General features: G+C 43.6%; 1 protein-coding gene across 3 annotated transcripts; it reads left to right on the plus strand.

Moving 5' to 3' along the window:
• The first annotated feature begins 134 nt into the window (after window positions 1–134).
• slc7a1a (solute carrier family 7 member 1a) lies at window positions 135–18,508 on the plus strand. 3 transcript variants are annotated; one of them, XM_041951717.1, is made up of 15 exons: window positions 146–215; window positions 2,206–2,253; window positions 2,522–2,569; window positions 7,705–7,978; window positions 8,069–8,251; window positions 8,407–8,565; window positions 8,713–8,890; window positions 9,014–9,147; window positions 10,672–10,894; window positions 12,182–12,318; window positions 12,771–12,873; window positions 13,266–13,471; window positions 13,608–13,759; window positions 13,905–14,013; window positions 14,693–18,508. In XM_041951717.1, the coding sequence occupies exons 4-15, from the start codon at window positions 7,792–7,794 to the stop codon at window positions 14,875–14,877; spliced, it is 1,956 nt and encodes a 651-aa protein (XP_041807651.1). In that variant the 5' UTR covers window positions 146–215; window positions 2,206–2,253; window positions 2,522–2,569; window positions 7,705–7,791; the 3' UTR covers window positions 14,878–18,508. The 3 variants fall into 3 exon arrangements, with proteins under 3 accessions (XP_041807652.1, XP_041807651.1, XP_041807653.1); XM_041951718.1 differs by lacking the exons at window positions 2,206–2,253; window positions 2,522–2,569 and having other exon boundaries at window positions 135–215; XM_041951719.1 differs by lacking the exons at window positions 146–215; window positions 2,206–2,253; window positions 2,522–2,569 and adding an exon at window positions 3,938–3,997.
• The last annotated feature ends 682 nt before the right edge of the window (window positions 18,509–19,190 follow it).

Raw genomic sequence — 19,190 nt, forward strand, 5'->3', positions numbered from 1 at the left:
AGCGGGCGGGGCTGCTTTTTTGTCTCTATATCCCCTCCTCCATCTGAACGGCAACCCGAAACCTTAAATCCCCCCTTACCACCTGTAAAGAGGGGCCAAACTTTGCCGACCACCGTGTATCGACGCACTTCTGGTTTACAATTTTTTTTAGACTTCTCAAAGAAACTCATCTGATCCTGGATCATTGCTTCATGCGCTCTCGCAGGGTAAATAAGGTAAAGAACCACCCGTACAACGTTGCATTATGTTACTTAGCCACATGCATGCAGATTGCAACGTGTAATTAATAACTAATATCTGTACCCCGGGCTACATGATATCCAGATTGCACACAGAGCGCCGTAGGGAAGCGCGTTTCCGTGCGTAAAGCTGAATGGCAGCGCGAGTAAAGCCCGCACGCTGTAAACCGCATGCTCGGGTCGCTCAGACCCCATTTTAACAGCTGCATTGTAAGTGCTGCGGCTTCCTGCAGCATGCCTGTGGAAGAAGCATCACAGCTGAGTTGCATACTTTCCTGTTCGCGCAACGCGCAGCTCGGCGTCCGCTCAACAGTTTCGGTCAAGTTTGCGTGATTCTACATTTCGGGGCTACTTAAAGTGCGTCGTCTGTGACCACGAGCGTGTAGCACGAGAGGTGATTCCTGAAATGTGCCAGGAGCTGCAGCGCAGCCTGCTCAAAGAGAGCCGATGATGATGATGATGATGATGATGTGAGGAAGGACGCTGTTGTCTAGACTGGAGTGAAAGCAGCAAGTGGCCACACAGAGCAGACACGGACAGATCAAGCAGCAAATGAGTAGTGGTGGAACAGTGACAGTTTCAAAATCTTTAAGAAATTCTTCAACTTGCGCAAAAGTTTTAAGATCTAAACTTCAGGGTTCAAATTTTCATACACTGTCTTAACCCACAAGAAAGTGGTTAAACTCCAGCAGTGCAACAAGATAAATCATAGTGTTCTAAAGCCCATACAGTGATCCAGTTTGATTGATGGGAGTTATGGCGCAACATGTCTCAACAGAGTTTGGCTTTTGGGGGGGGGGGAACTGCTAGGAATGGCCTGTGAGTGACAGTTCTTTAACATCATTCTGTAAAAGCTGAATCTCAAAACAAGTGTGACCAACAGAAAAAAAAGCTAAATTAACCAGATTCCAAATTTAGCCGTATTTGAAGAGAGATATGGAAACAAGTGACCTTTCAGATCTCGATGACCACAGACCAGTTCCAGCGAGTCTAACTTTAGCCCGGGTTAAAGTGGGTCACTCGTGGGCAAGCTGCTGACTGCAGGACTGTATGCACTGAAAGCGTGTGGAAGCTTTCCAGGTTCGCTGAGACGGCCTCAGCATCCTTGGACATATTTCCTCTTTGCTTGGCCTCCGGGCTGAACGCTTGGTCACCTGTGTGCTTAGTAAGAGCATAACCTGTGGCTTTTGTTTACACTCACAGTTAAGACAAAACAAGTTGCAGTTGGTGGTATTTGACATTGTGCACAATGTAAGCAAGTGCAGCCGCAGTGAATAGATTGCACTGTGTACAAAACATGGATCAGGGGCTTATTACGATTTTGGGTAAAAGTAATACACACACACAGCGTGTTGTCATGCTTACAGAAGTGATTAGCTGCTTTTTTAAAATGTAATGTTTTTAATGTAATGCATCATTGTTTTCTCTTTTTCTAAGAACAGTTTATATGGGCTGGTCTGTAGCTGAATGGAGATAAAGGATCAATCTTTTTGTTTCCCCTGGTATGTGATTATTTCTCAGGTCTGTGTGAGGGCACTTTTCCTGTCTTCTGTCCTTTGTCATGGGCCAGTGGTTTGACTTCACAAAAAGCAAGAAATGCCTAACTAAGAGTGTACAATGCTAAAACATGTTTTGGAATAAAGCTTTCCTTTTGTCAACAACCCTTATTTAGGAATTAGGAATCAGGAATATGATTTTGCCACAGACGGACCGATGCTGTTGAAATCCCCATGCACGATGTGTTCAAGGTGACCCCGAGGCACACGGACAAACAAACACTTTCTTTACATGCGCAGACCAAAAGATAAAACCTCCGTCAACTCCCTGCGTAATTAAGTGCACACCAGGACACTGCTGCTAACATAATGAGTAATCAGATATAGGTAATGTTGAAAGATGGTTCCATGGGGACTTGAGCCAACAAATAGTTCACACTCTACTGTTGCATGCCGTTCTTTCTCCACAGTGAACCCACCTCCAGGAGCAGTTCCACTCCGATAGCCGTGCATCCATAGTGAGTGTATGCATGTGGGCAGTTGCTTATATCATTCTGATCAATCTCACCAGCTCTCATCTCTAAGGCAGTGTAAGGTAAACTTAATTTACATGCGCAGACCAAAAGATAAAACCTGCGTCATTGCTGCGTAATCAAGAGCACACCAGGACACTGCTGCAAACATAATGAGTAATCAGATATTGGTAATGTTGAAAGATGGTTCCATGGGGACTTGAGCCAACAAATAGCTCACACTCTACTTTTGCATACTGCTCTTTCTCCACAGTGAACCCACCTCCAGGAGCAGTTCCACTCCGGTGGCTGTGCATCCATAGTGAGTGCATTCATGTGTATTCTGATCAATCTCACCAGCGCTCATCTCTAGGGCTGTGTAAGGTAATGCTGTTGTGTCAGAAGTAAAACCACTGGCCCGGCTTTCCATGACGTTAGCGACCAGGTGTTTATTCTGTTTTTAGGAGATGCATCATTCAATTCCTGCCAAACAAATTGAACTACTTTGTAGTCGCATTGAAAAGGACTCCTCGCCATCCCGAATGTCACATTCAAGGTCTGCTCTCATTGGTTCTGAAGGATCACACCCCCCTCTCCCGCCCATCCACTCCCTTCCACTGAGGCCGGCCTCCGTTTTCCTCACATCTCACCTGCCAAATCATTTTGAAGCTGACAGGGGGTCGTGTACGCGTCTCTGTGTGTGTACACAAAGATAGGACGGGACCACGCTTACATGAATGCAGTGAAAGTATATCAGGTGCAAAGTCAAGCTACTTGTACCGTACTTGAGTATTTTTGCACAAATGTATATTTCTGCTCCACTGCATCTCACAGGCAAATATTGTGATTTTACTACTGTTAGATTACAGTGTTTATTCCCCTTCTGCTCAGTGAAAACCATGCATGTCCAAATTTGATGAAAACTGAAGGATTAAGAGTTTCTTTGTGGGATGAGAAAAAGTGCATCGTTGCTAAGATGAAAACATGATTTTTAAACTACTAGTTCAGACAGCATGTAAAGTACTTAAATTTAGCTCAACATCTACAGCAGTAAAATGCAACATGCGCATGAATGCAGCAGTAATATTAATCCAGAAAGATCAGATACAATAGTAAAACACTGACAGCCACCATTTTTCTGCAGACTGAGGACTTTTGCTTTTGGTATTTAAGTTTTGCTGATAATGCTTAGATTAGTAAGGTTTTAGATGCAGGACTTTAGCTTCTAGTAGAGTATTTTCACAGTGTGTTATTACTACTTTTATCTGAATACTTCTTTCACCACTGCTTGCATGCATGAGTTACACCAATGCAAAGGCTTGTCTGGATGCAGCCTAGTTACCAACTCCTGTTAGAGCTTCTAGAGGCACATTTCTGTTACAAAAGCTGCTGCATTTGCAGACAAACTGGGTTACTGTGACTGTTCGCCTCCATGCAGCGGCAAAACTGTGATGAATATAAGAGAGAGCACAAGTCGGCACCCAGAGTTATTATTGTAATAATACATTTAGTGAGGTTTTCACGGTCAGCCAGCCAACGCTACATTTTGACCGTGCTTGTGTGTGCATGCTGCTTGGAATAGCCAAGCCATGTGATTCCTCCAGATTCTATTTCAGAACGGCGGCTGTCAAACACTCTCCACTCTTCCCAGCAGCTTGAAGAATAGTTAACAAATGCGTCTTTTAATCCTTCTATCTGTCAAACCTTCCACTCACATCGACAACTGAAGTGTATCTGTGGGTGCTTTCAAGTAAGTACTCCATGTGTTTTCTAATTCTGCCATGCTGGAGCAAGGTATTGCCATTTTGACATTGATCTATAGCTTTGACATTGTTTGCAGCATTAACAGTGTGTGTTTCATCACGCATGTTTCTGAGGCCCAAGTTTGTTTTGAATGGTCAGATTCAGTCCCTTTTAGGTGTCATTATTTGGTCTGATGAAGTTGTATTGACAGAAGATTTGACTCAGCTGTTGTGTAACTTGTCACCCAGCAGCCTACATGAACCACACGAGGGGTCATGTGGTTCATATAGGCTGCTTTCCCCTGTGTTTAGGGCCTGCATGTGTGTATGTGTCCGTTCCTGTAAGCACTTTGTGATTACCCTGGGATATCTGAATAGTGTTTTCACTCTTGAGCTTTCTTTAATGGAATCCCAGGTTTTCCAGCAATGTGGCGCACGAGCCGTTGTGATAATCAGCTGCTTATTTATCTGGGCAGAATAATAATATAAGCGTGGGCTCAGCAGTCTTGCTGCAGCTGGTTAGGCCCCGTAATTTAATGGATTATTTGTGTAATAGCTGTTTTCATTATTTATTGATTGATTTTTTTTTTTTTGAAAGATGAAAACAGACATTTCATAATTTAATTATATGTTCTGTGTGTTTGCATGTGCAACATGTAGTTACATTTACACACATTTTGTGACATGTACAAGTTAAACTTTTAAAAAAAATTATGAGATGTGTATTAAAAGTGGGGCTGCAGCTAACGACTATCTTCATTATTGATTAATATATTTTCTTTCTTTTCTGTTTTCTATAAAATGTCAGGAAATAGTCAAAAGTACCCTTCGCAATCTCTCAAAGCCGAACATCTTCCAACGTGTTGTTTTGTTTGACCCACAGTCCAGAAACATTCAGTTTACTGTCATAAAGCTAAGGAAACCATCTGGAACAGCTGATAATTTCATTCTTAAAAATAAAACAAATAGCTGCTGATTTTCTGTCTTTCTGCTACTCATTAATTATTAATCGACCAGTCATTGCAGCTCAAATTAAACGGCTGCTCTCACTGTAGGCTCAGGATGATAGGCAGTACCACACCAGTGTACAATAAGACACCCTGCACCTGTGTAATTCTTTCTACATCATTTCTAAAGAGCCTCACCGCTGACATGTACACCATTCGTGATTAGTGACACCGTGCAAACAATAGTGACCTCTGCAATCCTGACCAGCAGCTGCAAAGGGGAGAAGCTGAATTTAATGACTTCTGACTCGTGTTGTAGTTTCAGCTCGGTCACAGTGGACAGTCTGGGGCAACGAGTAAACAAATAGTTTTATCATGGTGGTACCTTAGGCTCAGCACTGAGAGAGTTCAACCACAGTGAATCTAATATCTGCTTTAATATGTGGGCTAATAGGTCAGGTTGGAAAATTGTATCTGAGCCTGGATGTTTTCTGGATTAAAAAAGGCTATAAGGTTGTCACCTTAGGTTACCCGTACATGGAAATTTCCATGAGGTGTGACATGACTGTTGCACTGTCCACATGACCTTTCTGGGTTTGTGTCATGTCAGTGGGTTTTTGGGAGGTGCCATTATCTAGAAATGGGTCACGATGTTGTGCTAACTCAATTCCCAGTCTCTCGTCTGTGGGACGTCCCACTAGATTTCTGCCATACCAGCACAACTTACATTGCTGCCTGACATTGTTTATACCCCCTCCCCTCTTTTTTTTCTCTTTCCATTCTACAGACTGCCCTCCATATTTTTTTTCTTCTCCCAAATATCAAGTATTACCTCTCAGTATGTGAGCTCAGCACTGGGGAATGTGCATGAGATGTTGGACAGACTACTGACTGACTCTTCTCAGCAACCACTTAGGAAAGGGGTCTTACAGCTGCACTTGGCCTCCAGAGGGTACAAACTGCATTGGCTGCTCAGTCCTTCCTTCCTTTTCCTTCCCTTTAAAGTGTTTTTTATGATCACACTCTCTCCCATTTTGATATGAGTCTGTACTGTATATGTGTGGTTAAATCAGAAAGTAGCATGCCGCCAAGACAGAGAGTCTTTAATATAAAGGGTGACTGCACTGATTTTACACATGAGGTCCAGTTTACTTGTCACAAGGACTACTGCTCTGCCCGTGTCCTCAGTTGCATAATGTCTTCTGTGGCTCTAGATGAGCTTGTTTCAAAGTCTGAGAAAAAACAAAGGCTGGAATGAACTCTACATTACAGACTGGATGTGTGGGGTTTGAAAGAAGTGGAAATTTAACAGGCAGGGTGGCTCTAATGAAAGACGCTTTTGATTTGCATAATGGGAATTGTTTTTGGAGCGTGGCCAAAAGTCTTTCAGTCCGAGTCTTTCACTTTGGCCCTGTTTTATTTGCTTTCCGCTTTGCTTTCTTTAACGTTGAGCACAGAGAATAATGATGAATTGTCCTTGTTTGCACCGTATGACCCTAAGCAGAGGGAAATGACAACAAAGCACTCTTGGTAGAGTTCGCTTCTTGTGTAGTGTAGGTGTAACACAATGTGATGAGCCTCCACGGCAATTTTTCAAGAAAGTGTTTCTGTGTCACGAGTCATAATTTGTGTTGAACGGTCTGTTCAAGAGCTCTGCCTCCTCCCTCGTGAGTTGCGTTGTGTTATGTAACGTATGTCGGCAACGTATCCGGCAATAAGATGGATTATCCCTATAGGCCCCTGGCTTTTTTGGCTAGAGCTCACACATTGTGGATTTGGGTTGTGTTATGTAACTCCCCAGGAAACAGCTAGCGTTCTACTTAGAACAAGTCTGTCAGGCACAAGTGAACCCCCTTAACCCAAAGTGTTCCACTTAACCAGTGCGCGACCAGTGTTCATTGATTGATCACTTTGAATGTGGTCTCTACGTACTTTCACACAAAAATGATGCACTGCTGCACCAGTGGATCGAGCATTATGCAGGCTACTTTTGGTCTGAATTGGTGTTCAAAAGAATCAGTTTGCGCTCTTTGGGTGACTTGTTGAGTTAGGAGCTCTTGTTACATGTTAACGTTTATTTGAAGGGGTGTGCGTTAGACATGACTCCTGTCACGAAGGAGTCTTTATGAATGTGTCATTTGGTCATTTATGCCATTTTTTATTGACATATAGTACTGGCATGGGTTTCTTCCTGGTTTTGGCTTGAGGGGCTGAGTCGGCCAATAGGACAGCTAGCTGCTAGGCTAACCAAGCTAACTAGCAAACAGCAGTTAGCAGCATTGACTTTAGCAACAAGTAAAGCTCTCTGTCCATCAGGAAACTACAAATCACCTTGGTGTATGTTACTGTCATTATACTGGCAAATTTTACCACTGTAGTTAAGGTTAAGAAAAATATTCATTCATCATGACAGCAAACTGCATGACAGTTTAATGTATTGTTAACAACGAAGCTAAATAGCTCCGTTGAGTAGGCCAGCTATGACAGATTATGTTGTCCTGGGTAATGTCAGGCTGTCATAACGACGTCTCTAACAATGTCAACTTTGATTTCAAAATGACATAATTGACCAAATGACAATGGCAACAGTCGCAAACATTCATAAAAACTCCTGTGTGTTCATGGCAGGTGTCATGCCATGGTAATGGCGGCGATAGAGCTGGCTCGGCTAATGACTGAAATGAAAATGTCCTGTGCTGATTGTAAAGCACTGAAGTCATTAATAAGTGTTAGGAATTGCAAATTTGTCATTTTTTCTGTTTCGTTAGGGTGCGTGTGACCTCTCCCCTGTGACCTCTGAATCCCAGTCGGCCGTCTACCCCTCCCCTCCCCTCCCTGAGGCCGGACTGTGATCCATGGCGCTGGAGAAGCTTCTGGGTTTCGGGAAGCAGTTGCTGAGGGTGAAGGTGGTGGACTGTAACGCAGAGGATTCGCGTCTGTCCCGATGCCTGAACACTTTTGACCTGGTAGCCCTGGGCGTGGGCAGCACGCTGGGCGCTGGCGTCTACGTGCTAGCCGGTGCTGTTGCACGAGACAATTCAGGCAAGTTCGCGTCACTGTAAGTGATTAAAAGATGTCCTGTGAGTCAAATCTTAAAGCCTTTAATTATATGACATCTGTTGTCCCCCATAGGTCCTGCTATTGTGCTGTCTTTCCTGATAGCAGCCTTAGCCTCCGTGCTAGCTGGTCTGTGCTACGCTGAGTTTGGAGCCCGCGTTCCCAAGACAGGCTCAGCTTATCTTTACTCCTATGTGACTGTCGGGGAACTCTGGGCCTTCATCACTGGATGGAACCTCATCCTCTCCTACATCATTGGTAAACACGCTCAACTGCTATGTTGTTTCCTTTTTGTTGTTCGTGTTCACGTGCAGATAGAGAATCATGGTGTTAACCAACAGAAGCGAAAGCTTGGAGACAGAACTGAAAAGGCTCCGCAAAATCCAGCTCAGCTCAGTCTTTCGCCATCACAGGCACCTCCAGTGTGGCCCGTGCGTGGAGCGCCACCTTCGACGAGCTGATAGGGAAGCGTATAGAGGAGTTCTGCAGAGAGTACACAGCCATGAACGCACCGGGTGTATTAGCAGAGTACCCTGACATGTTTGCGGTGCTCATCATAGTCACCCTCACAGGTAGGAAAACTTCTTTCTTTCTTTCTATCCTTCTCTCTCTCGTGTTGGCAGATACTCGATGCACTCAGCTGATAGACTTCAGTAGAAAAACACTCAGTTTGGTTTTTCATTTTAAATTTTCTTTTCCGTGTCTTCTCCATTTCTAAGGTCTGCTGGCATTTGGGGTCAAAGAGTCAGCGATGGTGAACAAGGTTTTTACCTGCATCAACATCCTCGTCTTGGTGTTCATGGTGGTCTCTGGTCTGGTCAAAGGTACTTTGAAGAATTGGCAGATAGACCCTGAAGAGATCCTACATGCCAATCACACCAGTAACTCCAGCCTCAAGTAAGAAATAGTTGTTTTTTGGGGGGGGGATTTATTTGGATGAACTGACCCTTTTAAACAACAAATTCATCCAATACAGGCTATTTTTTGCTGATTTTGATTAAACCTTTCTCGGCTGCTCAGTCTGACAGACATCCTGCCAGCCAAAGAGAGATTAGGAGTCGGCGGCTTCATGCCGTTTGGTTTCACCGGCGTCTTGTCAGGAGCTGCTACCTGCTTCTACGCCTTTGTCGGATTCGACTGCATTGCCACCACAGGTCAGTCCGGGATGAACCAGAAAACTCTGTTGGCCATGTTCTCTTCCACTGCCTCATGGATGTGTTTCAGTTTTGTGGGGGGGGGTGGGGCCGGGGGCTGGTGTAACTGAATCTAGAGTTGGGACCATTTCAATCCCAAGCCTGTCTAAACATCCAGGAGTGTTACATAAGAGTGCTGAGAGAAAAGGTGCAGTTTAGTTCGTTTGGCCTAGTTTTTCTCGTGGTGGAACGCCAAGTGCTGTGATGCAGCTCAGGGGTGTAAATCATGACAAGAGGTTTGTGCAGACCGACACCTGCGAATGAGTGTGTGTCCTCATGTAGTTCTGTTTAATTGATTCAAGGCCTGATTCAAGGGAGAGTTTCTTCCAGTGGACCTGCTCCCTGCCCCCCATCTTTTCCCACCTCTCTTTTTCCTGAATCCTGATTGGCTGGCGCGAAGTTAACCATGAATGATTGTTTGAGTTTGGCCCGTCGGGGCACGCACACACACTCTCAGCCAGCCCGAAAGCCATTTTCTCATCTGCGCGTATGTGTGCGTGTATTCCGGCTAGCTAGATTTAAATTGGCATGAAGCCATTATCCCATCCCCCTTTACACACACACACACACACAGACATAGGCACACATACATCCACACAACTGTTGGCAATGTTGTGCTTATGACCCCTGACCTTCCAGTAATCTGGGCCAATCAGTAGCTGTCACCTGTCATGAATAGTGGCGTAGGAGAAAGGATCTGGGCAGCGTTAGACACACTCCATCATCGCGATGTGATTTCACCGCAGAACAAGACGGGAGTGTTTGCCTGAGGAGCTCTGTTGCGTAATCACCTGCAGCTGAACAGCGCAGGGAAAACCAGCTCCTTGTTGAGTTTGTTGCAAAACACTCTGGAAAATGTTTCTTAAATGCGAATGTGTGCCCGGTTTTGTGTCTCGTGGAGTTCTGTCAATACAAACGTAAAAGACTGAATATTGTATACAATTCAAAATCTGCCCAAACCTTGCATTGAAGTGTGAGTTAGTTAGTTGTATTAACAGTTGCACAAATGACTTTTTAAGAAAGTCAAAATTAAAATGACCTATTGCATTCAAACTATTTACCGGCTCAACTGACAACCTAGCGTACAGTTCATTTGCTTTAAATAAAGCGTTATTATTAGAAAGTACTTCTCAGTGTAACCAAAGCAGTTTTTCTGATCTGTGACACTGAAGAATATGTACAGTATGATGGTGACCCACTTAATTATCTGGCTTCTGTCCGATAGAGTGCGTGTACTGTGTGTCTTTAGGGGGCGTTATTGCACTCAGTGCAGAATATCTAATTTCTGTTTAATTCATTGGAGCAGAATCCACTCTTTGTCTCTTGCCAAGTAAAAAATACGGCGGTTTATTGCAGTAAATTGTTGTGTCTGTGTGTTGTCATTTTCTGCATTGTCTTCCATTCGATCGCTGGTATTTCTGGCACTGCAATACAAGCTCTACTTTTTGTCCCTTTAACTGTGCCTGCTCTCTGTTTACAACTCAGGTGAAGAGGTGAAGAACCCCCAGAGAGCCATTCCCATCGGCATTGTGTCCTCGCTGCTCATCTGCTTTGTGGCGTACTTTGGCGTCTCTGCCGCCCTCACCCTCATGATGCCATACTACCTGCTGGACAGCAAAAGCCCCCTGCCTGTAGCTTTTAGATATGTTGGCTGGGGAGGAGCCAAATACGCTGTAGCCGTAGGCTCTCTTTGTGCTCTGTCCACCAGGTGAGTGCAGTTACACACACCTGCGTTGGTCTGCCATTAGTTTTAAATGCATGCTCATGTACTCTACTCTCGATCTCAGCTAAACATGCAGACTCACACATATAGACATTTCTGTGCGTGTGAGAGAGAGAGACTGTGAGTGTATATTTAACCTCGGAAGACATTCAATCCCTTAACTAAAAATAAGAGCACTGCTAAGAATATATTGTACCATCAGTGTATGGAAGTGGTTATGTAACACTTACTCATGTCACCAAAGGCCACCACAATTTCTAATCAGTATTCAGTTTTTAATGGTTTATAATGGTGATATTGTTGTACATGCACACTTTATTTAAATGTACTGTATGTATACTGTATAATACTCCTTGTATATGTGAGCTGGTGTCTGTTCATGTTTGTGTCACGGCATTCTTGTGGGTGTAAGTGTGGATGCTATATATCCTGGTGTCCCCCCGCCCCGGTAGCCTGCTGGGTGCTATGTTCCCCATGCCCCGTGTGATCTGGGCTACAACGGGCTGCTTTTCAAGTTTATGGCCGAGATCAGCCCCCGCTAACTGCAACCCTCACCTCTGGCGTAGGGTCAGGTGAGACACTAACAAGCATGTTTCAGAACAGCGTTCTCGGTCACTAAGGCTTCTTTGTACGCTGCTGGGCTGAGCTGCACCAGAGTGCAAATGCTCTGGCCTGCCAATTGCAGATTCAGTTTTAACTGTGTTTTGAAGAAACCTGCCAGATATCAACACTTTCATGCTGGACATGAAAAGGCAACACTAACTGTCTCTAATCCTGTCTTACATGGCCAGGTCTCTTTGTAATTGGCTGATTGAGTCAAGGCTATACTTTGTCATTCCCCTAACATGGATCAGTGGCTAGACTTGATTTTTTTTAATGAACTTTAGCAGATTTAATGGAACTTTTCTGCCTGCATCTTGGTAGTGTTAGAAGGAATGTAAATGCCAAATAAAATTTTGTTCAAAAAACCTAATTGTAACAGAGAGTAACCGCATGTGCAGCACCATATTTGCTATGTAAGGGGAAGAAACTTTGCATGCTGGTATTGGAATACCTTTAATCCAACGTCATGCCCCTGCTGCTCTACAGTCCAGTCTTGTGTCCCGTTGCACGTTCTCCTGCCCCAAATCCACAACCCCTATCTTGCCAACAATATTTGTTTCCTTTCGCTAATTCTTCCTTTTTTGACTAATCGACCTCTTTCAATTCTTCATTTCCTCTTGATCCTCTACCCTTCACGTACAATTGTCATCCCCCTCCCCCCTCTCCCAGTCTCTTGGGTTCCATGTTTCCCCTACCCCGTATCATCTTTGCCATGGCTCGGGATGGCCTGCTCTTCTCCTTCCTGGCCCGTGTCAGCGAGAGGAAATCCCCCATAACATCCACTATGGCCGCCGGGGTTATGTCTGGTAAGATGAACAGGGAATGTAAAATAAAGAGGGAAAAGCTTGGGTTGTGTCGTAGCAGAAGTAGCTACTAATCTGTTCTTTATGTCCTTGCTGCGAGCTTTTGATTAGTTTCACACCTACGACAAACATGTTTGTGACCTACACACATAAAGCCTACAGCCATGCTAACAGCTCTGTGAGGCTGTACTGCACACCTGAGCTAAATGCTAACATCGGCATGCTCACAATGACAGTGGTAACGTGCTAATGTTTAGCAGAAATAATACAATACCAGTTAGTTATCATAGCTAAAAAAAATAAGAACCACATGAGACCAACACACTTAAACTCCAAACATGTTTCTGATTAACCAGATGAGTATCTTGAAAACACATTTGGTGTAACTAGTTTTTATAGTAATAAAGGTATTCTCGTGTTTCCAACTCTTTTTTTCTCTTCTTTGCTCTTCGAAGCTATCATGGCCTTTCTGTTCGACCTGAAGGACCTGGTGGACCTGATGTCAATAGGGACGCTGCTGGCCTACACATTAGTGGCCGCCTGTGTGCTGGTGCTCAGGTCAGTGTGGGTACTCAAGTATGGAGAGTTTATTCCAGGGACACTGGGTTCGCACATGTCCACATCTTTTCAAGAGTGTTCCACACTTCATGCGTGAATGCAAGGTGGAAATCACACTGGCAAGTAGCTGGGGAGGCAGAGAAATTTCCATGGTGATGCAGCTTGAGGCTCAAACGGTTCCTGCTGCCACGTATGTTTATATCTCTTTTTAGCAAGCAGTGAAACTCAGCCCTGCATTCACGTGACTCAAATTTTGACTGACTTACATTGGCTGCAGCTGACATTACAGTATGTTTCGCATGACTTATAAGCAGGTTTGTTGTGCACATAATGTTGCAATGTTGCTCCTTATCACTGCAGTACCACAGTTGTCTTATGCTCTATTGTGTCAGGTACCAGCCCGAGCAGCCCAGCCCTGTGTATCAGATGGCGAATACACAGGAGGACGTAGAGCTGAGCGATGGCATCAGCACCCCCAGTATGGGCATCCTGCCTGGTATGGAGGAGAGGTTCAGCTTCAAGACCCTCCTGTTCCCAGACAACACTGAGCCATCAACACTGTCAGGTTTCACGGTCAACATCTGTGCCTCTGCGATGGGTATGTGATCAAACCAAGCCTACTTAAATACAATGGAATACAATAAATATAAATAGAATGGTGAGTTAATGTTTTAGTGCTTTCCACATGCAGAGTTCCTCATGAAATAACATTTAAACATTATGTGCTTCTGCAGGAGCGTTGATCCTGGTGTTCAGTATACTGGCGGTGCAGGGAGGCGCCGCTGTGTGGAACATCATAGCCCTCAGTGTCATCTTCATGGTGTGTCTCCTCCTCACATTCATCATCTGGAGACAGCCTGAGAGCAAGACAAAGCTGTCCTTCAAGGTTTGAATCCAGACACGCACTCTATGCAGGATAGTTAGGATTAAAAGCAGTTGATTTGGAGTCTATTATAACACTACCGTTGGCCCTTACAATTAATGTTAACACAAGGCACCATGTTTTCTTTATGTCATATTTGACTCTATAGGTTCCACTGCTACCCTTCATTCCAGTGATCAGCATGTTTGTCAATGTTTTCCTGATGATGCAGCTGGACAGAGGCACATGGATACGGTTTTCTGTCTGGATGGTGATAGGTAGGTAGTCTCCATTACCGCTCAGGGTATAAACTGACTTACTAGTTGCCAAAATTGCATTGATCCCTTAAAAGAGATCGGTCTTTTGACTTGACCTTCACTTGAGTGTCTCTGGCTAAAAAAAAGTGGTTCTCAGACTATTTCTGGCATGCCCCCACCCCTCAGAAGTCGTGTAAAGTTCACCCCACAATTTTTATCAGTCATTAACGATGATAGAGGAAGCAACTAATCAAAAAGCATCCCGGCTGAATGTTAGTGAAATGAAGGTCAGCGCAATAGCATCAGCAAACTCCTGTTTGTTTATTTTCCCAACATAAATCATATTCTTTCTACTTAGTTTCACTCCATATTCTTCCCGTTCATGCACGCCCCCACGGGGGAGCCTGCCCCCCTAGTTTCAGAGCGGCTGGCCTAGAGGATGCTTGATTTTCCTACACATACACTTCACTGCAGATTCTCTAAGACTTATTGCCAACATCAGGCACTTTTTTCATTTTCATTTTGCGGTAATAGAGTTGCAAAAATGCTAATGCATAGTTTATCTCAAGCTGGCTTCGGGCCTCTGGGGGTTTATTTTCAGTCTGCTGGAACGATAGTAAAACAAGCTTGAGTATAAACTTAATTTAATTTTGGCGAGTGTATTACACAAATGTTGTTGTGTCTTGCCCGGCTCTCTCAGGTTTAGTGATCTACTTCGCCTATGGCATTCATCATAGCACCGAGGCAGCTATGGCCCGCTCGTCTCCAGACACAGAGTTGAACGGCTTCAAGCACGACCACGAATTGGAGGCCATGTCTCCAGAAAAGGAGGCCTTCCTGCATTATGCGATCAACGCCGGGGATGAGGATGATGGAGATTTGTAGGAAGCATTTGAACATGCTGCATACATCTCATCAGCCCCGACGCCAGTCTGTCTGTGTGTTGTTTGACTGGACAACTCCCAATCCCTCACTGGCACTACTCCCTTTTTGGGGAAAGTAATGATAAATAACAGACCTCAAATTCACAAACCTGTGACTTTCCCCCTTAACTACTGGGTAGAACAACAGGATTTCTCAAGCCATAATTGACATGTTTATTACTTCAATTTGTAATAAGCTTGTCACCCCCTTTCTCTTGGCCTTGAGCTTCTATTGCTCCTTATCGCTTGGCTGTCTGAGGGGGGAGACAGGAAACATGTCGGTGTTGTTTCAGGGAGGGTCAGAGATAGAGGGAGACCATAATATTTGCTTCTCTTCATGATGGGCTGTAGTTACTTCTTTGAAGAGCATCTGGGTCACATTGCTGGCAGTAGGACTGTGTGCCAAAAGGTTCAACAGCAGTACATTTTTTAGTCTTTCTTTCTGTTAAAGGTCCATTGTGTAGGATTTATTGGCATCTAGTGATGAGGTTGCAGATTGCAACCCAGGGAACACCCTTCGCCCCCCCCACCCCCCCCCCACCCCCCACAGTGGCTGCGAAAAACATGCAACAAATGAAAGGAGCCAGTGTTTGGTTTGTCCGTTCTGGGCTACTGTAGTACTGTAGAAACATGGGAATGCCATGGACTCAGTGGAAGAGGACTCGCTCCATCTATAGACATTCTAAGATAACAAAAACTCAACAGTTCTTTATTTCCAGTGATTATACACTGTTGAAAACCTTATGATGAATTTTATATTACATCTTTGTCAATAGAGCCCCGTAAATCCTACACACTGGGCCTTTAAAGCACAATAATTACTGTATATATCTGCAAAATTCTGAAAATCAGGTGACACAGTATTCCAGTGATATTAAATACAGTTTGGTACCCATAGAGCGACATTCTGTTAGATCTGCCTGCTCTTATGTAAGTAGTGTTGACATGCAGCTCCAACAGTCCCCACTGACAAATGAGAGCTTGCACATGACACACTTGGCTTGTCAATGATATAATTACCCCTGTTCACTAGCAGAAAAGGGTGGTTGGGCCAATGGCTGCACCTCCCTTTGTGGACCAGCAGGGAGCTGTAGCGCACAGTCTCCATTGACTCCAGCTAGAAGTCCAAAGGATCACATTGGTACCATCTGAGGTACCATTGTTTTTCTTACTAAAGGGAAAGCCTGGCATCTGATTGTGGTTATAAACTATAGTGATTATGCACACACAGCTCTTTGCAAGAAGCAGCCAATCACAAGCCTTGGATCTAGCTGCAAATTATGATGATGAGATTCAGAGGAAGTGGTTTGGTCTAAAGCCTACCAGGATTTTAAATTGTCAACAGATAACAGATAACCTGATTTTATATTATCTTTACAATTATAATGATTGTTTTTAAAATACACTATTTTGGATATTTAATACCCTTGGTAAATATATGAAATCTGATATGTGAATCCTAATACATGTTGATCATCAGGTGATGGCATTGACAGTGGCTGGAAGTCTGTTAATGTCATGAAACGTTAGATGACAGTGGGTTTTCACAGTGCTGGCTGCTGTGACTTTTTGCATCTGTAGCTTGTAACATTTAGTTTCTCTTTTCAAAAAATAATACAGGCCGACTTATTTTTTTTTCTGAAAATGTTTAATTTGGATGAACTTATTTGTTCTCAATTTATCTTATGCCTTTTCTCATGTTTATTAATGTCTTTTTATTACCCACTTCCTAAAACGTGGTCATTTCCAGCGTGCTTTTCAGATTACGGATCTGATTCAATTTAATATTTACAATTAAGTAAAAAGCCTACAAAGAATTTGATCAGGCAGGCTTTCGCCGCACATACGTTTATTTTTCTTCATTTTTTTGTTTGTCCTATTTTTTTTTACATGTTTTTTCATAAACTTAAGAGCACTGATTTATCATTGCAGCAGACCCATAGATATCATGGTTTAATTCCACGTATTCTTTTTCTTGTCAAAACCTTGGCGCGTGCTTTACCCACAATGCAACTTGACCGCCGACACTTCAGTCGGAGATTTTGGTGTGTTATGCTAGCAGCAGCTAATGCAGCCTTGAGCCACTAGCATCAAGCAGACCAGGCTGCAGAAGTCTAGTAGGAGCCTTTCTTCGTAAATCCACGCCCCCAAGAGTTTTCTGACTTAAGTGATGTCACTTGATTCAATTTTTCAGACTTAGCGCCCCTCACTCTGGGGCTACATAAGGATTCATACAACTTTTTATGCAGTAGTACTCCCCAAAATGTTATGTTTTGTTCATGTTGTCTTATATGATGTTTCCATTACTTTCTACCCTGAAGTAAATTCGCTGTGGTTTTGGGAGTCCTTCACAACAAAGTGGCTGTCTATAAATAGAAACATGTATAATCAAGATTGTGTATATAAGGTATTGTTTATATTTCGTGCAGTAAATTATTTGTAAATTGGAGAAAAGGCTTATTTTATGTTGCCCTGTTTGTGTCTGACATTGTGTTCCCTGTATTGTGTTTACATGATCAGTGCAACTGAAACTTTACTCTCAATTTTGGTAAAATCAACGCCTTCACCTTATTTTACCCATTAATACCTTATTAACAAGAGAGTGCAGTAATATAACCAGAAATATGGGATATTGGCATGACTGTGGCAGAAACAAGTTCCTCTGGGTCAAAGTAGGCTGCCTGTAATACAGCCTTTCTCTGTAGAAGTGTAATAATAATCTGTAATATCACATTACTACTTCAAGTATCTGTTTGCCAACCATGCATTTTAACAGTGCTTTAATCACAAACTTGCAGTTTCACAGATCAAAAGCACATGGTGCATCCCATTTCCCATAATTTCATTTGTTTCAAGGAGGCATCAAGGAATCAATACAAAGGGATCTGAATCCATCTCCTGGCATAATTGTACTTGTTATTCCATCATGTCATGCCAAACCTCGTGTTTACTTCTGAAATAAATATCATGTATATAGACATACTGCATATAAATAGATTAAAGGAGCTCCTTTATTTCCCCTTTGATGCTGCTTCCGTTGCTTTCCCTTTACATTACATGTGTCACATTATTCTTTTGATGTTTCAGGTCCATAAGCAGCGTTGACGTGCGGCTGTTTCATATTTATGCCATTTTGCTGTGATTGCATCACGTTCTCAGACTTTTTCCTGGTCGTTTGCTCTCATTGTGTGTACAACTGTGTGTAAATGCTGAAAAAGCACAAAAGCAGCGTCTGTTTGAGTCTGTCACTCATCATCGAAGCTTTCTCATTTTGTTGTTCGTCACTGTGATTCAGTTTTCCCCTCACTCACTGCCTCACTGAAGAGGAGCATTATTTTTCTTTTTGCTGCATTTACGCACAGAACTCTTTAAAATTGTCAGATATGTAATTCTATCTAAGAAAAATACTTATTTCACATCAAAAGTCACTGTGTGGGATTTGAAATGTCTTTACTTTGGCGTCGCCTGTTGGTTGCATCAGGACTGACCCTTGAAAGCTGAATGAGAGGCTGAGAATAACTTTTTCCCCCCTACATACATAAACTTGTGCCCAATCACACAAAAATCCCACACATAGTAACTTCCCTCCTATGAGTCCAGAATTGTTTTGCTTGTCTCCTTGTTGACGCTTTCCTTCTTTTCTTTCTTTCTTTTTTTTTTTTTTCTCAGTGCACGTTTCATGCATCATTCTTGTAAATAAAACGAGCTTCTCCAAAACCCAGACTCCTTCTTCCAGTGGCTGTTTGGCTGTTCAAGGAGAAACCGCTCTTCTTTACGCGTAGCCTAGGCACACTCTTCATTCCGACTTCTCACGCGGTCCAGCAGAGGGCGCGCATGAGTTGGAGATAAAAAGCCGGGGCGCCTGAGCAGAAGGATGCTCTGCCAGGTGTCGGCTGCAGCATCAGCACCGCTTCTCCTCCTCCTCCTCCTGTCCGCAGCATCTCTCTCTCGCCTTGCACTGTTTTCCACCAGTCACACACAGAGAGAGAGATAGAGAGAGAGTGGAAAGACGCACTTGTGTTTCGTTTCGCAACTCCTGCATTTGACCGACATTCTTGAACCAATCGACACCACAGGAGCCTGGAGGTAAGTGGCTCAACTGAGAGCACCCCGCGAGGATGTTTGCAGCGATGCTTCTTAGGCCGGCATCGGTTTCTTGAAGAAGTGTCGCATGTATTTTCGCTGGTAGGATTTGGATCTCGGTGCCGATTCGGTTCGCTCGTCGCTAAATGTGGATCCGATCTTTTTTTTTTTTATCTTGGCTGCTGCGATGCG

This window comes from Chelmon rostratus, chromosome 14, assembly GCF_017976325.1.
Source record: "Chelmon rostratus isolate fCheRos1 chromosome 14, fCheRos1.pri, whole genome shotgun sequence".
Lineage (NCBI taxonomy): Eukaryota > Metazoa > Chordata > Actinopteri > Chaetodontiformes > Chaetodontidae > Chelmon > Chelmon rostratus.

Bases quoted from the DNA above. Each gene is read 5' to 3' on its own strand.
- slc7a1a (XM_041951718.1), top strand. From the start codon at position 7,792: ATGGCGCTGGAGAAGCTTCTGGGTTTCGGGAAGCAGTTGCTGAGGGTG. The intron at 8,891-9,013 runs GTAAGAAATAGT...TCGGCTGCTCAG, and splicing joins ACCAGTAACTCCAGCCTCAA to TCTGACAGACATCCTGCCAG. The intron at 13,760-13,904 runs GTTTGAATCCAG...TTGACTCTATAG, and splicing joins AGACAAAGCTGTCCTTCAAG to GTTCCACTGCTACCCTTCAT.